The 21,196-nt window shown below is 33.2% G+C and overlaps 2 protein-coding genes and 1 long non-coding RNA gene across 4 annotated transcripts in view; 1 reads left to right on the top strand and 2 right to left on the bottom strand.

Annotated features, from left to right (window-relative positions):
• Positions 1-21,196, bottom strand: part of LOC139484823 (uncharacterized) — a 452,262-nt gene that overhangs the window by 19,160 nt on the left and 411,906 nt on the right. The window lies entirely within an intron of this gene.
• On the bottom strand, positions 7,037-12,690 carry LOC139484799 (fucose-1-phosphate guanylyltransferase-like). 2 transcript variants are annotated; one of them, XM_071268769.1, is made up of 3 exons: positions 12,517-12,690; positions 10,587-10,760; positions 7,037-8,713 (listed from the first exon to the last, which is right to left on the bottom strand). In XM_071268769.1, the coding sequence occupies exons 1-3, from the start codon at positions 12,578-12,580 to the stop codon at positions 7,131-7,133; spliced, it is 1,821 nt and encodes a 606-aa protein (XP_071124870.1). In that variant the 5' UTR covers positions 12,581-12,690; the 3' UTR covers positions 7,037-7,130. The 2 variants fall into 2 exon arrangements, with proteins under 2 accessions (XP_071124870.1, XP_071124871.1); XM_071268770.1 differs by having other exon boundaries at positions 12,639-12,665.
• The window catches only part of LOC139484798 (protein jagged-1a-like), a 36,842-nt gene continuing 35,969 nt past the window's right edge, over positions 20,324-21,196 (top strand). Inside the window, exon 1 of the mRNA XM_071268766.1 lies at positions 20,324-20,572. The gene's annotated coding sequence lies outside the window, so the exon portion shown is untranslated. The remainder of the gene's footprint in view (positions 20,573-21,196) is intronic.

Here is a 21,196-nt window from a genome sequence, read left to right as displayed (position 1 = left end):
GCTGTGATACCTGGTTCCATATTAACTGTCAAGGTATACACTCAAATATTTACAAATTTATGGATGCAAGCAACATCTCGTGGGAGTGCTTACAATGTGGTATGCCAAATTTTTCAACATCATTATTCAACTCCACATACTCAATAGATACAGAAAATCAGTATTCTGATCTTAGTAAATGCTCAGACTTGAGCAGCCCAGGTGTACCAAATGCAACATCATCACCTATAGAATTACCGGTACATAAAAACAACAAGGGTTCACAACAGAAAAAGCAAAAATCCAAAATAAGAAAACCAATACGAGTAATCAATGTAAATTTCCAATCACTTTGCAATAAAAAACCTGATCTACTTGAAATAATCAATTCATGTAAACCAGACATTATCATTGATACAGAGACATGGCTAGACAAGTCAATACCATCAACTGACTTTTTTCCTAGCAACTTGTACAATGTATACAGAAATGATAGACCAACAAACAACAAAAATCAAAGCCATGGTGGTGTTCTAATAGCTATCACCAAAGAGTTTATTAGTTCTGAAATTGTAGAACTAAAAACAGATTGTGAAATAGTATGGGCAGAAATAAACATCTCTGGCACAAAAAAGATCTGTGTTGGTAGTTACTATAGACCCCCATCAGATAAAGGTACATCTCTGGAACAACTCAACATCTCCTTAAATAGACTAGATAATACAACAACCACAAATATATGGTTAGGAGGGGACTTTAATCTTGGACAAATAGACTGGTCAATACCAGCATTCACCTTAGGCAAACCAGATGCTAAACAACATCAGCTGTTACTAGACATAATATCAAATCATAACTTGCACCAAGCCACAGACAAACCAACACGTAAAGACAGAATATTAGATCTCATTCTTGTAAACAATCCAACTAGCATAAACAAACTCAACACTTTACCACCTATTGGCTCAGCGGATCACGATATAGTTTATGTAGAAATGGACACCTGGCTTAAAAGAGTAAGAGAAACACCAAGAAAAATACTTAAATATAAAGAGGCAAACTGGAACAACATAAAAAATGATCTTACTACAACACTTAATACCATCAATAATATATATGACTCGAGTGATGCAGATACACTATGGAACACCTTCAAAAACGATCTTCTCAAATCAATAGAGTCAAATGTACCTAAAAAAATGCTCACATACAAGCATAGACTACCATGGATAAACAACAACCTTAGGAAACTCATTAACAAGAAAAATAAGTGTTATAAAAACAGAAATAAAAATCCTTCCAAATACAAGAAACTAAAACAAACAGTTCAAAAAGAACAAAGGAAGGCATACTGGAACTACATAGAACAAATTATTTGTGATTTACCAATCAATGAACCGGACCAACATCAGTCCACAAACACAAAACCAAAAAAGCTATTTCAGTTCATCAAAAGCACTAGAAATGATAATACAGGAATTGCACCTCTGAAAAAAGAAGGTGTACTTGTTACAGACACTACTGAAAAAGCAGACATTCTTAACCAACAATTTCAGTCAGTATTTACTAAGGAACCACCATCTAATATTCCTGATAAGGGTCCAAGCCCATACACAAAAATGCCAGATATAAACATCACTACAACAGGTATCGAAAAATTGCTACATAAACTAAATCCACACAAAGCAAGTGGTCCAGATAACATCAGTGGACGTGTATTAAAAGAACTAAAAGCACAAATAGCACCCATACTTACCACCATATTTACCAAATCTCTGGAATCGGGAAAAACACCAAAAGACTGGAAACATGCAATTGTTGCACCAGCATTTAAAAAGGGTGAACGATACAAGGCTGAAAATTATAGACCAATTTCACTCACTTGTATTTGTTGTAAGTTGATGGAACATATAGTGACAAGTAACATCATGAACTATTTAGAGGCAAATAACATTCTTTACGACCTCCAACATGGTTTCCGAAAATCCAGATCATGCGAATCACAACTAATTCAATTTATACAAGAACTTCATAACAACAACAGCAAAAATATACAAACAGACCTCATTATTATGGATTTTGCCAAGGCCTTTGATAAGGTTCCCCACAAACGTCTACTCTATAAACTAAAATACTATGGCATTCGAGGTAGCACTCTAAAATGGATTCAGGCTTTCCTATCAGACCGTACGCAAACAGTGGTAATAGATGGAATAACATCAAATACAGCACCAGTAACATCAGGTGTCCCCCAAGGAACTGTCCTTGGGCCTATACTCTTTTTAATATACATTAATGATTTTCCAGAATACCTGGAACACAGCAAACTACGACTCTTCGCTGATGACAGTATTATATACCGAGAAATAACATGTCAACAAGACTGCACAAATTTACAAAAAGATCTTAACGCAGCAGCGAAATGGGAGGCTGATTGGCTCATGGCCTTCCATCCTGGAAAATGCACTATCTTAACCATCACACAAAAAAAACAACCATTTAACACGATTACATCCTTCATAACCATACTTTAGAACTAGTAACATCTGCAAAATATCTTGGCGTAACCCTACAGTCTAACTTAAAATGGAACATTCACTACAACAACATCGTATCAAATGCAAATCAATCTCTTAGCTTTCTTAGGCGAAACTTAAAATTTTCTAACTCCAGTATCAAATCCCGTGCTTACCAATCAATAGTGAGACCAAAACTCGAATATGCCTGTAGTCTATGGGATCCACACACAGCAGATTATAAAAATAAGCTAGAAATGGTACAGAGGCGTGCGGACCGATATGTATGTAACAATTACCACAACACCAGTAGCGTTACATCCATGTTAAACGAACTACAATGGCCCTCACTCAGTGAGCGCCGCCTCAAAACCAGACTTATCATGTTCTACAAGGTCATCCATGGACTCATTGCAATCCCATCACTAGTCCTCATACCATCAGATACTAGAAGAAGAAAATTACATACTCAAACCTTTCGGCAAATATCCACCTCTAAAGACAGCTACAAATGGTCATTCTTTCCGCAAACAATCATTCAATGGAACATGTTGCCACAAGTTGTGGTAGCAAGTCAATCCATTGAAATTTACAGAGATCAGTTGACACCAACTGTTCTCCACAACATAATTTAATTCTATAAATAACAATGTACATATTTTTTAATCACTTGTTGTTTTCTTTCATGTAAATATCACCAAGTATTCTACTAAGTTAAAGATAAATTTTTGTTCATATTTTTTAATCATATACTCCGCGCATGCAACAGTTCGTAATCTTCAATAATAATGAAGCTGTAACTGTATATCAGAAGAAGAAGACGAAAAGACAAGTACATAGACCACAGAACAAGCTCTTTCTACATCTCTTGTAAAAGTAACACAGATTAAAAGAATTATTTCGTATTGTTTCAAAGTTCAAGTACTATCTTTGTAACTTCTGTGATCTATAAAGAGGCTGCATAAGCAGCTAGTTTATACATTTTAAAAATACATGTAGCTGCTGTCTTAACTATATAGAAAGATCTACCTGATGATTTAAGTCTTAAATCTATAGAAAGATTTATACCTGATGATTTTAGACAGAAAAAATATAACAGTAATTTAAAAATACTTTAAAGATATGTGACTGAACTGACGGCCAATACAAAGTTGGCTCAGATTCTTCTTCAGACTTTTTTTTACCAGTCTAGGTTATACGAGGGGGCAAGGGGTTTAACTGTTATGCTGTTATGGGGCAATTTAATTCTTTGTTATGTAAATATATTTGCTGTTAGCTGTTATTGTCTTATTCTTTGTTAGCTGTTATTGGGCTTTTAGTTTTTTTGTTATCTGTTATCGTGATAATGTATTTGCTGTTAACTGTTATTGAAAATTGGAATGTTAGCATTTTTTTTGACAGTCAATATTCGGAATAAATTGAAGATCATTGGGCATTGGGGTCTACCACTACTAATATGTTTGTCCCGTATTCAGAGAAGGATTCCATTAACATATACCCATCACAGAAGTGAGGTCCAGGACCATTCAAGTAAATCTTATGATTATCCTTTGTAATAAATTCCATTTTTTTATGAATGTGTATTTAGAATTATCTTAATATTTTGTATGAGAATAATGTTCCTTGTTTTCCGTACGAAAATATTAAATTAAAACAATTCTTAATATGACAAAAAGGAAAACATATGGCCAGGAATATCTGACAAGGATCTCAATTAAGGACTAGGTCCTAACAACCACTTAACCTTTTATATAATATGGTACATAGACTCAGCTCTAAGATTCTTTTCAAAGCAGAACCAAATGCATTGTACAATGAAAGTTCCAACCATGTACTTGGGTCCGAAGCTGCACATAACTCATTACAAACAAAGATTTATTTCGTTTCAAGCCATTGTTTCCAAACTATGTATTCTACTTGCTAGTACACTTGGTTCAATCAAAAACCTCAGCTGATAAATGTTCAAATAAGGCCTTTGATAATAGTGGAATAAATTGCTTTTAGAGTGTCAAAATTCGTTCGAAGTACTTGATAAATTGCATGCTTATAATTGGTGCTTTTGATTTGTCTACCCTATACCACTTTGCCTCATAGTCTTATTAAGAAAAATTCACTCACCTCATTAAATGGTCATTTAGAAAAAGTCAGAATATTCAAACTCTTTTAGGTCACTTTTTTTATTAGCAACAAAGGGAGCTTCAGTCAATATATATAAACAATACACCAACGTTTCATGAGAACTGCTGAAAACATTTTTGTGTTAATGTCTGAAAACTGGAAAATCACCCCTTTTTAATTAATAAAACCCGTTAACTCGAAAACGTAAAATCTAAAATTTATAAAAAATTGAAAGTGATTTCATGTTAATAGATATAAACAATCACCAAATTTCCTTGCTTTGTGAAAGCATTTTTGAGATATTATCAGAAAACTGAAAAAAAACACCAATTTTATTGAATAAAAACCCATTACCCAGAAACTTAAAATCTAAAATTTATAAAAAAAAAAACCCAAAAAGGGAGCTCACGTCAATAGATATAAACAATTTCCCAAAGTTTAATGCAAATGGTTAAAGAGTTTTTGAGTTAATGTCCGACATGTTGACAACAGACGGACAACAGTATACCATAATACGTTCCGTAAACGAGCGTATAAAAATATTATAATATATTGAGTAGTAATTTAAACACATTCTAGATACATAAATTAATACTAAAAACATAGTCATAAAAAATGGAATGAATTACAAAGGATTAAATCCGTAATAAGAAATACTGATTTGTCAAAGACCGAATTATTTTAATATTTCATTTACTGTTATCTGTTTTTGTCCATTTTAATTCCTTGTTATCTGTTATGAGCCAAATCAATTTGCTGCCTTGCTGTTATTGGGACCCCCTTTCCCCCCTCTTATACCGTACCCGTCATAGGGCTAACGTTTAACATCATGTTAATTTATCAGGTTTAAATCATGCTTAGTTTATATTCACAGTAGTTACCATATTATATATAGCTGAATCGTTCTGAACATGCAGGACATATTTGCCACTGGACATTAACAACCAACAATCAATCAATATAACTAGCGACGTCATCAATTTGTATTGCGTTTGTTATAACATTTGCTTACAACGACATCCTATACAATTATAGCGCGTCATACTTGCTTTTATTAACTTATTTCATGCTCATCTACATTAGTATGTCGTTCAACTGCCGAGAAGAGCTGATGTTTATGACTATTTGTATTGTACACACTGAATTAAAATAAATCTTCTTAGAATACATACATTATCATTCTAAACTTAGGCCTACATTTGGAATGTGACAGTAAGTGACGGCAATACTGTTCCACCTATACATATTTTTATATTTGCAATAATATGCAAAAGCACTAAAAGTTCATACAAGTAGCCAATAATTAGTATAAACTAACTAATATTTAATACATGTACCTGTATTTTTGCATTCACACACAGTCAGTTTTTCTTTGACTGTAAATGAGGTCTTTACACTAAACCCATTGGATGTTGGATGTGTACTGATTGATACTTTAGTTTAGAGACAGTGGTTGTCGTTTATTATAGTATATGATATTTGTGTTTTGTTCATGGTTTTATAATACAATAAATCAGGCCGTTTGTTTTCTCATTTGATTTTTCCCTCGATTTGTCAATTGAGAGCCCGTTATGGCTTACTATGCTGTATGGGTTTCACTCATTGTTGGAGGCTGTATGGTGAACTTTGTTAGTTAATTTCTTGATTATTTGATCTCTGAGGGAAAGTTGTCTTAGAAAGCAGAAAACTTAAAAACATTTAAAAATTATTTAGTCTTGTGACCATGGCCTAAGAGGTAGGGCCTCAAGATTGTTATCAAACTGACATGTACTGATAGTAATGCATCTTCATACAAAATATCAATGATCTATCACAAACAGTTCCTATCAAACAAACTTAAGCAGAAAACACAACAATTGTTGAAACTATCACTGAAAAAGCAATCTCTATATCTTGAATTTCATGGAGGGGATACATTTTACCTACATGTATCAAGTTGAAGTTATAAGTGTTTGCACAATTAAATGGGCCAAAGAAGACCAGAAGGGCTACATACATGTCATGGTGACATACTAAAAATTCAAAAACTTTTGTAATGGTTTTAGTATTACAAAAATTTTGACAGAATAGGTATTGCAAAAAAAAAATTGCTATTTATATCATTACTTTGGTTGCATTATTCGTTGAACTTGCAATGATAAACCTGGCATTATTTGTCCCTTCTCAAATAATTTCTGAAATAACAGTACTTTTTATGATTTCTTAAGCTTTCTATAACAAAATATAAAATACATGTAGATACATTGTACTCTTTGGAACAACTAAAATGTTCAAAAATATTTGTATTAGCAAAATTCCATTGGTACTTCATGAATACAATCTGCATCCTAAAGCCTATTGGAAACTACACCAGTAAATAATGAAATTAATTAAAACAAAACTGTTTCCTTTCAAAATGAGATTCAATAATACAGACAATTCTATGTAGCACCAAATTTATTAAAAAGTACCTCTGAATATATAATAATTTAATAATTTAATAATAATAAAAAGTTGTTTCCCCTTACAGTTACACAATTAAAAACCTTTTTGGTTTTCACATATAGTTTTATTCAATTTGCTTCTGAAACTTAACATAGTTTTGAAATCTTTTATTTTCAATATTTCAGCAATGGAAACTAATGGATAATTATTGAGATTCAGATCAGACTTATTCTCAGTTCTTATTTTCGTAATGGTTTTCATTGATAATACAAAAGATTTTGACATTGAATTCTCAAGAGGATATATTGGGGCTGTCCAAAGACTTAATTTTCCTGAATTATCTTCATCGCCGCTGCCTTTGTTTGCTAATTTTTGTATGTCCAGTTTACATATAGATAAAACATCATCAAGAGTCCTCTGTAGAAAGATCAGATCCTTAGCAGGTGCTTGCTTTTTGAGATTATCTTTTACATGGAAGAAGATTGTGACATACATTGTGGAACCATTGTGAAATACAGGCACAGTGTGTAAAAATACATCGTGAGGGATATCACAATGATTTAGGCTCTCACTCACCTCAGAAGTCAATAAGGCACAGTTACTAATTATAGAATTTTGACCAATGTTAACAGGTATATCGGCATGGAAATATTCAACAACCGTACCAGGTGATACAGTTGAATCTGAGGTTAAACAAGAATGCATTACACAACCTTGGTTGACATCAGAAAATTTCATCTTCTTTGAGCAATCTTTACTCTCTCTATTTTCTACCCAATTATTGAAGACATCCATTTCTAAGCCTACTTCTTCTTGGAACTGTTTGTCGAAACAAAAATGTTGAGAAAATTCTTGAGTAGTTCCAATATGTATAAACCTAGAGGAGTTCATCAATAGAAGTGAGATGTTAGTCCCTTTGAGTAAGTTGAAGATTTTTTCTCTGGTTGGTATCAGACTTTTTGTTGGATTGCTGACATTAGGGATATGGGACGTGTAATCAATGGTAGCATTTGGTCCAAGAGCCTGAAGGAAATCACCATAGGCATCAATTTCGCAAGTAATTGGAGAATTTTCTTGGTAAAACCCAATTAGTTTCTTAGAGACATCCATTCCAAAGAAAAATGAACTGTCCGTGTAAGCAACATGCCCTTTAACTTTTATGTCACCTGGGAATTTTAAGGTTTTATCTTTTATGACAGCATCTTTTTTGTACATAACAGTCTCAGATGGCTTCTGTAATACTTCTATACATTTCTGGTTCAAGATATGTTTGGATGTGTCGATATTTTCAGGGTTCTCCAAAACATACACACCATGCTGAGTACCAATCTGAATAGATGAGGGGTGAGCTAAAGCTGTAAACCCAGTTTCTTCAAATTTCCATGGCAATGTTTCATCACCAAGGTTATAAACCAAAAAATCATCTGCACATGACAGAAATACTCCAGCGGGCATCCTAGGTAAAAATGGCCAATACATAGCTAGTTTGAAGTCTAACATCTGGTATAAAGGGTTCCCAGTGGGTATTGCAGAAAATATTTTACCCAGAATGCTAGCACTAGGCATCCTTTTACTCTGTCCTCCAGCATGTAATAGTAACACCCTATAGTCATACAAACCATCACCATATTCCGTGTGTAGAAAGTCCAAAGCAGTCAAAGTAGAACCACCATTTCCTAAAATTAAACTGGAAATTAAAAAATAACACAACAATTGTAGCAATAGTTATCAAAGGTACCAGGATTATAATTTAGTACGCTAAATGTGCGTTTGTCAACACAAGACTCATCAGTGACGCTCATATCAAAATATTTATACAGCCAAACAAGAACAAAGTTGAAGAGCATTGAGGATCCAAAATTCCAAAAAGTTGTGCCAAATATGACTAAGGTTATATATGCCTGGAATAAGAAATCTTTAGTGTTTTCGAAAAAATTCAAATTTTGTAAACAGGAAATTTATAAAAATGACTACGTTATTGATATGCATTGATATTGATAGTCAACACCGAAGTGTTGACTACACTACTGGGCTGGTGATACCCTCAGGGACGAAACGTCAAGATTCCATTCACAATTACAGGATGGGTGCCATATCTGGAGCAGGAACTGATTACCAATCCTGAGCACTGAAGATCACCTTTGGTTTTTGGTGCCAGGGGTTCCTGTTGCTCAGTCTAAAGTTTTTTTAATTTACTCTTTTCTTGTCTGTCCAATGTCTTAAATCGTTTTTTGTCATGTCATTGTTTGTTTTTGACATATGAGTTTGAATATATATCCCATTGGTATATATCTAGTCTCTCTTTGACAGACATAACTGAGGGGTTTACAATTTTAAAATATATAACAAAAGCAATTCAATGTCACAGTAACAATTAATTAGAAGTCTAATGTGGCATGTCATGCATGTAGTAAATCAGGCGCGGATCCAGAGGGGGGGTTCCGGGGGTTGGAACCCCCCTTTTTTTGGACGATCAATGCATTTGAATGGGGACATGTAATTGGAACCCCCCCTTTGTCCTGGGTTAGGAACCCCCCTTTTTAAAATGGCTGGATCCGCCCCTGTAAATGTTATAATGATAGATATGTATTACAACATGAACATACAATAACTATGACAGTTTTATTGACTGTTACAAGTCTTGATTCTGATTCCTTATTCAATTAGGCTAAGTCTGTAAACAAAAACTTCTGCACGGTTTACTTTATATTATATTCAAAAACAAAAGACAAATTTCCCAAATAAAATTGAGAATGGAAATGAGTAATATGTCAAAGAGACAATAACCCAATCAAAAAGCATGAATAGCAGGCAACAGCCAAAGGCAGGTCCCACAGATATTTGTAGAAATGTTTTGTCAAGCTTTTCTTGCCATTTATGCATGAGATTGATTTAATGTTTTACTTACAGTTTGATAATGTTGAGTTGTGGCATGTTATAAGGCAGCAACCATTTGATTTTCTGGGGGATCTATGGATTTTTTTTCTGGACAAACTTTTTTTTTCGCCTGCGGCGAAAAACAATCTATTTTTTTCGCAACCATAGCCCCCCCCATAAAATACAATGTTTGCTGCCTTAGCAATTTTAATACCTGCCAGCCAGTTATTATTGGTCACTACCTTTTAGTCGATATTTTGAAATTTACTCGTACAAAGAATTTTCTTGAATTCAATGAAAGGGAATATTTAGAAGATCTTCCTCAATCAATTGCATGTAGTGACATAGGTCGAGACATGGTATTGACCTTGTTATAATGAATAATGATCTGATTGATTGATTGTTGGTTGCTTAACATATATATATAACAAATATTTCATGCATGTTCAGGACGAGAAAAGTCAGCAATAAATAGAATAGGTAGGTCTTGTAATAAGAAGCCATCCAGAATGATGGTCAGAGAAGTTTGACTGCCACTCGAAAACGAGGGTTTATTGGATAAGGACAGAAATTTTGCCTTGCAACAAGTCACCTACAGACCCCTCAAAGAGTTGTTGCCAGTGTTCTTAGCGTGTGAAGAGCGTGGCACTAATAATGATCTGAATTAATTACCAAGTTTAGTCCCCGGTGGATCTGATATGATATGAATAGGTAGATTTAATGGCACTTCCTTTCTGTCTAGTTTGTCTTTCAGCTGAGCATCAAATATTTCTTTCTGATCTTCATCTGCTGTTGTTATGACAACCACATCCCAAAATTTTGCATGGCCACTGTCTTTATCTTTTCCTGTCAAACATAATACTTGTTAATCTTTTCATATGTTTAATCATATCAAGGATTTGCATAAACATACACCATGTACCATGTATACTACATTTTGTACTACATTGTACCATGACTACTGTTTTAAATTCAAAAGTTAATACACATCCCACTCACCAAACATCCAAAAGACCAAAAGCTTCATCTAAAAAACTTAAATTTATAACTTAATTTATGAGGACATGCATACAAGAAAGCAATGGCAAACAAATTATTATAAATTGTCATGATTGTACATGTACATATATTAGACAAATTTTATAAAGTATACTATAACCATTTGAGTTTTTATTTGATGTTAATATATGCCCTGCATGTGCAAGATATAATTTCTGTTTACAGTCAAACATATATATATATACATAAAAAATGTACAGCTGTATACAAATAGAATTTCAAGGTAACGTCCTTTTTTCTTCTGTCATGTCTGTTTTTTAACTAAACATTTTGGTTTTACACTAAATATTTACACTGGCTATTAAAGATAACCTTATAATAATGAATCAAAGTGCTTGTAAGCACTGAAGAGTAAAGATTGCTTAAATTTATCAGTTGAAAGTGCAGTGTCCATTATACATTGGTTGTAGTTGATTCAGCTAAAATTCTGAACAAAGAGAGATAACTCCAATGTTTAAAGACTTTAATAATGACATCTTTCATATCTTTAGAACAGATATATTAGATTCCAGGAATGCAAGGTCATGTTTGGAACTGATTATTTACAGATACAAAAAAAAATGTGTTTATGTGCGGCCAAAAAGTTCTGGATTCGCCACTGATATATATATGAATCTTTCATGTTTAGAGGTCTATATAGGTCTGTAAGAATGATTCTGTGAATGTTGTCTTGTCTTGTGTCAGATTGGATATTCGATAAGCAAATTTGTTTACATATATATATAGGTACAAGATCTATGTGCATGAGAAGAAAACAGGCTATTATTTGAACTTGGAATTTTTTTTTATTATGGAATTTACAAAATTTCTTTTTCTTTTCTTTTTTTTTTTTTTTTTATAAATTCCATGTTTATTTGGTATTATAATGTTTTAAGTAGTTCATAAACTTTCCATTTATATGAACTGTATTTTGTATAGATACATTGTAGTGTTGTGTTGGTAATGCAGAGATTTGATTTTATTCCAAATTCCAATATATCATCAAGTAGACAAGTACATTGTAATTACCAGAAACCATCAGAGATAGAAACACTCTCCATCATGGGGTTGTATACACCTTATCGCTATTTGTCCGGGGATTTCACAGCCTTTGCTTGATGTGAAGCCATGAAAGCTATTCTACAATTCAAATATTATGGGGAAAGGGGAGGAGTCCACATGCACACTGAGTACAAAGGGACAATGCTTTGGGATTGTGAACTTGAGAGCTCAAACCAGTTACCTTGTCCTACCTGGTGCAGAAAAAACAAACATAAAGGACCAAAAGTTTAACTTTAAGGTTCTTTCTAACAAAAGGATGCCAAGCATTAAAACTTTTCCAACTGGAGAGGTAAGTCTGTACTCAGAGAGTAGTTTTTGGCATGTAAATACAACCTTATGTGTCCGTTGTTATGATGAACCTGCCTTAAAGTTTATTGAGAGCAAATAACGCTCAAGTATCATAATCAACCTTAGTCCAAATAATTATGACGTCTGGCGAGGCATATTTATTTGGACTAAATCAACCTGTTCTTTCATTCATAACAGACAACATTATATTTACCTCTAATGGACGAGTAGTTACTAAGAACATTTTTCATAAAAGTAGTGATACCAGGATCCCCCATTGAGATAATATCAGGGTTCTCCTGTACATCAGTTTCAAATGGATAGATGATAACGTACAAATGAAAATTTGACAGGTGTTGCTAGATTTCTAAATAGAGTTATCTCCCATGAATCCGGACTGGATACGATTTATATCCGTTTTTTCTCCCTCAAATATATTCCAATTCAACTTTGACTGCTAAGTTATATGTACTTTTATGACATGAATACCACGAGTCTAGTGTATATGGGTCTCAGTTTGTAGTGTGGACTACGGTAGTTCACGATTCCATATAAAAACCAGATGCTCCGCATAGACGCAACATTCAAACTGGATACAGCTCTGAATTTGGATTGTGATTAAATAGTTGACACAGCATAGGTTTCTGACACAGAATGCATGTGGTCTAATGAACTTAAAATGTTTTTTTTTTTTTCCTTTTGAGTAATTCACTATGCTGTTGAATATTAATCCTTTGATATTTGAAGAAATTTTATTTTTCATTTCTGAAAACTGAAATAAAAAAAATTGAACCCCACCAATTTTTTTTCGCCTCCCCCTTTCCCTTATTCCAAAAATGATCTCAATTCAAATTTCTAATGGAGTTTTCAACAATAAATACATCATAAATATAAAATGTCACACAGTCATGATTTAAGTTGATTTGACTACTATTCTGGACAAAGAAAGATAACTCCAATGCAAAATTTTATATTGGCAAATTTCCAATGAAGTTCATTAAACTAGAGGTTTTGGCAAATTTCCAATGGAATTTATTAATAACAAATTTTTTGGCAAATTTCCAATATACATAATTTAAGAGCAGTTTAGGTGAGCTATTAAAATGAATTTCAATTACCAACCTTACACTGCTTTTAAATTATGTTTTGTACTTAAGTATTTGTCCATTAACCTGGAAACCCTTTTTGCACCTCTTTTGTACCTTATTCCTTAACGGGTTGAGCCATAACTCCCAAAGACAATTCTTACCATCCCTTTGTGGTATTCCAATATCCAAAATCTAAATACATGGCTAGATTCATCATATCAAAGAACCCCCGCAGCGACCAAGCATTAAAAAATGAGCGAGTGAGAGATTTAATTTTAATTAGATTGCTGAGAAAACTAACGGGTAAATTTATAACAAAAATTAAAAGAAAAACAAATATGATAGACATTTCATCTAGGGCATGAATCATGTGAATCAACGGCAACGAATAAACTTCATGCTTGACTAGTTTCTCTTCTTTTGTGATTTTAATGATGACCAGTTGCCTGGATGGCCAGAATGGGATAAACCAGTCTTTTGGCACTTGAAAGTAGATTTTAAGTCTTGGTGTAGTTTGGAAGAACCATATATTTGTTTTTGATGTTTTGATGTGGCATGTACGTGACATCGACTTGTCAAGATAGCAAGATAATTTAAACTGATATTTTCATTATTAAGTCGACTTGACATCATATACCACATCCCATATTTTTGCATTTTAAGTTTCAAGTCTGTCTTGCGAATGAGCGACTCGGTTTAAAACACATCAATAACCTCGCGATAAAGTGTGTAAAATTTTAAAATGAATATTTGTGTACTAAGTCTCAAGATGATGCAGCCACAAATTCATTGTAAACTGCCTTAAACCATGACAAATTTAACTGGACGGACTAACAGGCGAACGGACGCACATAACAGATAAGACAGTATTGATCGTCACCACTAATACCCCAGTCCCACTAGGCCACGATCGCACTACGATCTGTGAAAAAAATGCAAATTTTAATGATCGTAGTACGATCGTGTAGATCGCAGTAAGGTCGTATCACGGTTGGGGTGAGGTCTTCAAGATCGTGATGAGCGTGGCAAACTTTGAACATGTTCAAAACAATCGTGGTGCGATCGTGGCGAAATCAGGTCGTAGTAGAAGCGTAGTGAGAGCGCACTAAGATCGTAGTAAGATCGCAAAGGTCGCTGTACCATCGTAGTGAGAGCGTAGCGAAAGCGTGATTCTATTCGGAGAAACTGCGCTACGATCTCAATGCGACGTTATTACGACTTCACTACGATCATCACGTTCTCACAGCGACCAAACTACGCTTCCACTACGACTATAGTACGATTCTAGCACGCCCTTGCCGTCCTCATCACGCTCTTCTTACGACCTGACTACGTTCATACTACGACCATTATTCTCATTGTCATTTTCCCATAAAATATATTAATTCTCTCCAGGTTTTGTTTGTCTGTATGTAACTGGGACTTCTTGTCCATTTTCTCTAACGACTCAACCATGCTTCTTTTTTTCATATAGATTAGACCGTTGGTTTTTCCGTTTGAATGGTTTTACACTAGTAATTTTTGGGGCCTTTTATATCTTGCTGTTCGGTGTAAGCCAAGGCTCCGTGTTGAAGGCCATATCTTGGCCTATAACTGTTACTTTTAAAAATTATTACTTGGATTGAGAGTTGTCTCTTTGGCACTCATACCACATCTTCCTGTATCTATTGACACATCTGTTTCATATCTGCTATCGTTCACTAAAATATCGTCATTTCAGCTTTATGGACCAGCAATAGGTTGAAATTAGGTCGGATTGGTCGGTCCGACATCTCTACTTGATCAAGATTCGTTACTATCAGCTGAGCTCCATTTGCCTCTACATCAACCCTAACACCACGCCCACGTGTTCTAGTAGATTTTGGTGGCATGACTGTATTTTAAATCTACGTATGACTATCAATCGGAAATAGAACTGAAGGAATGATACTGTATTGATATAGAACACGATGTTGACGTTATTGCTGAGAGCGTAGTAAGACCGCGGTTTGAACGTAGCGTAATCGTGGTAAGAACGTGCTATAATCGCAGTAGAATCGTGGTAAGATCGTGTTGCAATCGGATAACTCGTGGTATGGTCGTAGTGAGAACGTGATGAGCGTAGAAAGATCTTGATAAGCGTAGTGAGGTCGCAGAATAAGCGCGATGAGAACGTGTTATAATCGTAGCGGGATCGTCGTAGAAGCGTAATGAGGACGTAGTAGCATCGTGAAAGCAACGAAAATTTACATTTTCATGCCGCAAATACCACGACCTCACCACGATCTGAATTTAACTTAGATCGCGGTGAGCGTGGTGCGATCGTGGTCTAGTGGGACTTGGGCTTTAAGGCGGGAAGGCCTTTGAAAAGTCTACGAACAACGGACACCTAGAAGTGATAGCTCACCTTTGACTTTGGCCAGATGACTAAATAATTGTTTTACCCACCACACGTGCATGCATACCACAAACGGCTTATTCATTTTAAACCACGAGAATTTAAACAGATTATCAGGATAACAAGAATAATTTTACAAACCTGGAAATTTATTCATAAAACATCTGCATGTCTATCCTTAATCTATGATCTTTTAAATTGTTAGCTAGGAGAGATACATGTAAATTTAAAAAAAAACATCTTATAAAGATAAAGATTTACTTAAAGTTGTGAAAATTAGAAAGTGCAAACAGGTCTACATGTAGTCATAATTATCAAAGACCTGATGTGTGGCAATACAAGTTTGGAACCAGCTTTGTCTCCAGATTGCTTTTTTAAAAGATATTTATGTAAACAAAACAATTCCTAACAAATTTGTTTTCAGTATACGATATTTAGTATGCGGTGCAAATTTGGTCTTGGTTTATCGAAAAGGGTGAAAAATACGGAAGCGTATTAGGGACATAGAAAAAATAAAATTTGGCAGTGAACTTTTTTTTCAAAGTCGAAATTTTGACTTTTCAAATCTCGAAATTTTGACTTTAACTTGAAATTTTGACTTTTCAAATCCCGAAATTTTTCAAATCCCGAAATTTTGACATAAACTTGAAATTTTGACTTTCAAAAATCGTGAAATTTCGACTTTTTGAAAAGTCGAAATATTGCCTTTTTTGAAACTCGAAATTTCGACTTACAAAAAGTCGAAATTTTCACTTAAACTCGAAATTTCGACTTTTTTAAACTCAAAATTTCGACATTTATAAAACTCAAAATTTCGACTTATTTTAAACTCGAAATTTCAACTTATTTTAAATTCAAAATTTCGACTTTTTTTAAACTCAAAATTTCGAATTTTTTTTACAATCGAAATTTCGACTTTGATCTCTTTTAAAACTTTGATGTTAGTATTCAAACACAGTTATTACAATTTTAGAAGGAGTAGCCATGGACGCAAATTATTAAAGCGTCATCAACACATTTTGGCAATTTATATTTTGAAATAGGTTTTGTTCCATGTTTTAGTTCCCACGACACTGTCATAGAATCTTCATATCTGAGAACATATAGCATCGCAGTTTCAAAGGCCTGTTTGGTTTCCCAATAGCAAGTCACTGACTTTGCCTTGTTTAAACAATGGTAAATCAAGTAGCCAAAAATGCCATGCATATTCAGGACGACAAATGAGCTGCTCGGTTTTCTAGTTTTGGAATTTTGAAATGAATAAATGGTTCTTTTTTTTTGGAATATTGATTAAACTCTACAAGCTGACATTCTTATGACACAACTATTAACCCTTGTCTTTATATATCAAACTGTTGAATAAAAGTATGTCGTAACATGCATATGGGTGTATCGGAATAACGGGGTTGTCTTGATACACATATCTGAAGTCCAGACTTGAAATATGTATTTGAACGTGAAACATATTTTATTTATTCTTCGGCAAGAACAAGATTTTCTATCTAAAATAACCTCTTTAAAATTGTTTAGTTTATTAAAATGTGCTTATTAAGTTTATGATGTATATAGCTCTCCGCTTGCTGATATAAATGACTGTGAATGTGGTAATCGCAAACGTATAAATACTTAGGAAAATTCGAAATTTTGAGTTTAAAACAAGTCGAAATTTTGAGTTAAAAAGAAGTCGAAATTTCGAGTTTAGAAAAAACCGAAATTTCCAGTTTTAAAAAAGTCGAAATTTTGAGTTTAAGTCGAAATTTCGACTTTTTATAAAGGCAAAATTTCGAATTCTAAAAAAGTCAAAATTTCAACTCTTTGAAAAGTCGAAATTTCAAGATTTTAGAAAGTCAAAATTTCAAGATAAGAAAAGTTAAAATTTCGACTTTGGAAAAAAAGCTCACTACTACTTTTATTTTTTCTATGTCCCTAATACGCTTCCGTAGAAAAATAACTCAAATTATTTTGATATTAAAGATTACACAAGGAATAACAACGGTGGATCAAATGATACAGACGTTACGCGCGATGTTCGTACATACAAGTGTTACACGACGTCGCGACTTTTTAGTAAACAAGCTTATCTTTAAAAAAGTTAAACTTTACTAACGTTTATGTTGTTGCCGTGACAAATGATTAATTAAGAAATAATTCATTCATGCCATGCTCTATGCTCATTTTAACATGGGTAGGCATTATGTTTGTTAATATCTTAATACCTAGCGTTAGGGGGTGAAATTACAGTGTAGAAAAAATTGGGTTCAGAATTTTAAAGGAAAGTAGTGATTTGGTCCAGCTAAAAAAGGTTGAAAATTAGCACTTCGGAAGCTGTCAAAAGATTTCAAGACGCCCTAAACATAAAATTGTCCATATTTTGATATATTTATCTTCTAAAAGAAATGCACTACGAAATAATTGTGGTCTCAGACCTGCTGTCATAACATGATAACGACTATTTCTTGTAGTATCGTGCTGTTAGGTTTTTGTCTAATCAATTAAAACGACAATTGTATTTGGATCAATTCAAATATGCTTCGAAGTATTGTCCATGAATGATTTTTTTTCTGTAAAAGAAACGCCCCGCGAAATCGTCATCTTTAATTTTTCTTAGAGTTTCAGGGCAAGTAAATGCGCAAAATAAATAGCACTTTGCATTTTCTTCATCTGTTTATAAATAGGGACAGTAGAGTTATCTCTGCAATTATAAAGTCAGTCATTGCATATTCAGTGTCAGTTTTGTCGTCTTCATCTGTATATTTTTCATCAGGTCAAATATCAATATATAAAGGCACGAACTCATTGCTACCATGCGATTGTGTTGTTAACTGGTACACATGTCTTAATTCTTAATTATAAATTCGTCGCATGAATAACATAAAATATATATTAGCTTTTCCGGTTGTGAGTAAAAACTTAATGTGAAGTTTGTATCCACGAGTAGGTTTAAAATTTTGAACCGAATCAAGATTTGTTGTGTCTACAAACCTGAATATTCGCTTCCTTCAATAATGAGACTTCGTATCGTTTAGGTTAAAATGTGCCAGGGTTTCGGTCAAAACAGTATATTTTAAATACAAAATTCAACGGCGTGTGGTAGAATATAAAAAAAGTCATATATATTGTAACCGTTTTCAAAATCTTGAATAATCAGAAAAATGGTTTGTAACGTTCACGTCAAAATTGAGTCCGAAACGTCGTTTTTACGCAAGTGCGATATTCTAGTAAGACTCCGAAAAATCGACGGTGATTTTAAATTACTTATAGGAAATTGAGGTATTTTAGATTTTTGTAAAATTGAGAAAAATAACATTTCGAAAAATCATGAAATTCGATTTTATCAGAGCACGGATAAGCCAAAAATTGCCGTAAATTTGAGGTCAGTTCGTTTTTATGCCAGAAAATGGAAGTGCGACAACATTGTAAGCCTTTGAAAATTCGCCCATAAATCATCATTTTATATTTTTCAGGATATTTGTATATAAATTTTAAAAATTAAGCAAATTAACATTGACGTAGAAATGAAAATTCTAACTTTTTCAATTTTAGATTTTTTTTTTTGAACTCTCAAAACCGTACAGAAATGCCTTAGTTGTATGGAACACATTTTTTCTATGGAATTTTAATAACATCATAAAATATTGCGTAAATGACTGAAGAAACATTTCTGCTAGACAATAGAAAAATCTGTTTTTTTAAATATTTAATGGTTAAGATAAAAATCATGATTTAGTTGTTACAATAAACGAAACATGTAACGCGGGACACCCTAAAAAATCCCGTTTTATAAAATGAAGCTTGTCGCATATAACTTAAAACATAGTTTATACAATTTATTACTTTCTTCGTTTTTGTTTTGAAAAACCTTTAATTATCTTTTAAAATGCGTACAACAAAAATTTATATTAAATAACAAAATTGCAATTATGAGACCTGTGTCTTGCCGAACACGTCAATTTATTCAATACTGAGGTACGAACATCGCGCGTAACGTCACAGGATTTTCAAAAATGATGAAAAAATGTCGTGGTCTCGTGATCTCGATCAGTGGAAAAATAATATGTACACAGAACAACAAAATTTTGATATATGATGCAACCTTATATGTATTGACAATATTTACGCATATTTAGTTTTAATTTCAGAACACGATTTAAATACTGAATTCATGCTTTAAACTATGGTTAGATTTTTTTTGTCTCGTGTTATAAACAATTTACACGTGTACATTGTAATAATTTGTTTTCTGACGACAATATAAAATGTCAGAATTATATACATGCACACTATTTCTAAACATTAATCTTGAATCTTCAAATCTCTGTAATTAACTGATATCTCACCCATCTTTTATATCTTGGTTCATATTCTATTAAATAAATAAAAATAAAGTATTTAGAAATATCATGTTTCTTTGATTCATCTTTGTTTTTGGTCGTGTCATACTTTACAGAGAGATTTTCTCAGAGACAAGGGACAAAAAAGATAAAAGAGTAAATAAGCTTTAAATATCATTTTAATTTAAATGATGGTCGTTGATAAGCGTCCTCTAATTGTGTGGCATACGACCGAGCAGTTGTCCTCCATTTACACGGATAGTAACATCAAGTCTTATTTCAAAAAACGTCCTTCCATCGATTATGGAAATGGAAATGGGATTTTGATTCATGACATCATACACTGATAATGAAGTGGGTGCACGTGTGTTGACTTGAGTGGTTTATTTTTGACAAATAAATCCAAATTTACATCAATGGTTTGTGTCTTGTGAAAGGGAACAATTAGCCAGGAATCGTTTATTATATCATCGGGTAAGAATTTGCAAAAACTAGTGTAAAATAAGAAAAAATCGAGGGAAAACCAATTTCTTGACATTTCAAAAGTCTAAATCGTTGATATTTTTAGGCCTACATAAACAAGACATCACCATGATCACCTGATCAATTAAGACTGCATGTTCATATGTAAACAATGCATATACTAATTAATTTCTAGCTTTAGACTAAACCCAAAAAGGAAGACGTCTTTATAAACAATTTATACAAGTACATGTGTTCTTAATTAATCGTTCTGTTTGAATCATCGATTAGATTTGCGATTAAGACACATTTATCTTATTTGACACATTTCAATAATTTTGCCAGTAGTTTTGCTTTACAATTTTATGTTTAAATGCTTCTTTCAGAATTATTTACAATTCTAATAATGGTGTTTAATCATGATTTAATGTCATAGAGAATTTAAATTTTGACATTTTCGTGAGATATTTAGATTTTGTGGTCGCGTGTACGTTGGTCATATAGATTACGCTACATTCAGTGACCAGTATCGAACTCCGTTTAAAAAATACAAGGCGTTTCTGCGATCCACTATAGGCAAACATATTAGATTATATATAATATGGTGAGTTTTTACCTAAGAATGTTCAATTTTTT

Source organism: Mytilus edulis, chromosome 8 (genome assembly GCF_963676685.1).
Source record: "Mytilus edulis chromosome 8, xbMytEdul2.2, whole genome shotgun sequence".
Taxonomy (NCBI): domain Eukaryota; kingdom Metazoa; phylum Mollusca; class Bivalvia; order Mytilida; family Mytilidae; genus Mytilus; species Mytilus edulis.
The sequence above is the reverse complement of the archived record's forward strand: the minus strand, read 5'-3'. Positions and strand labels throughout refer to the sequence as shown.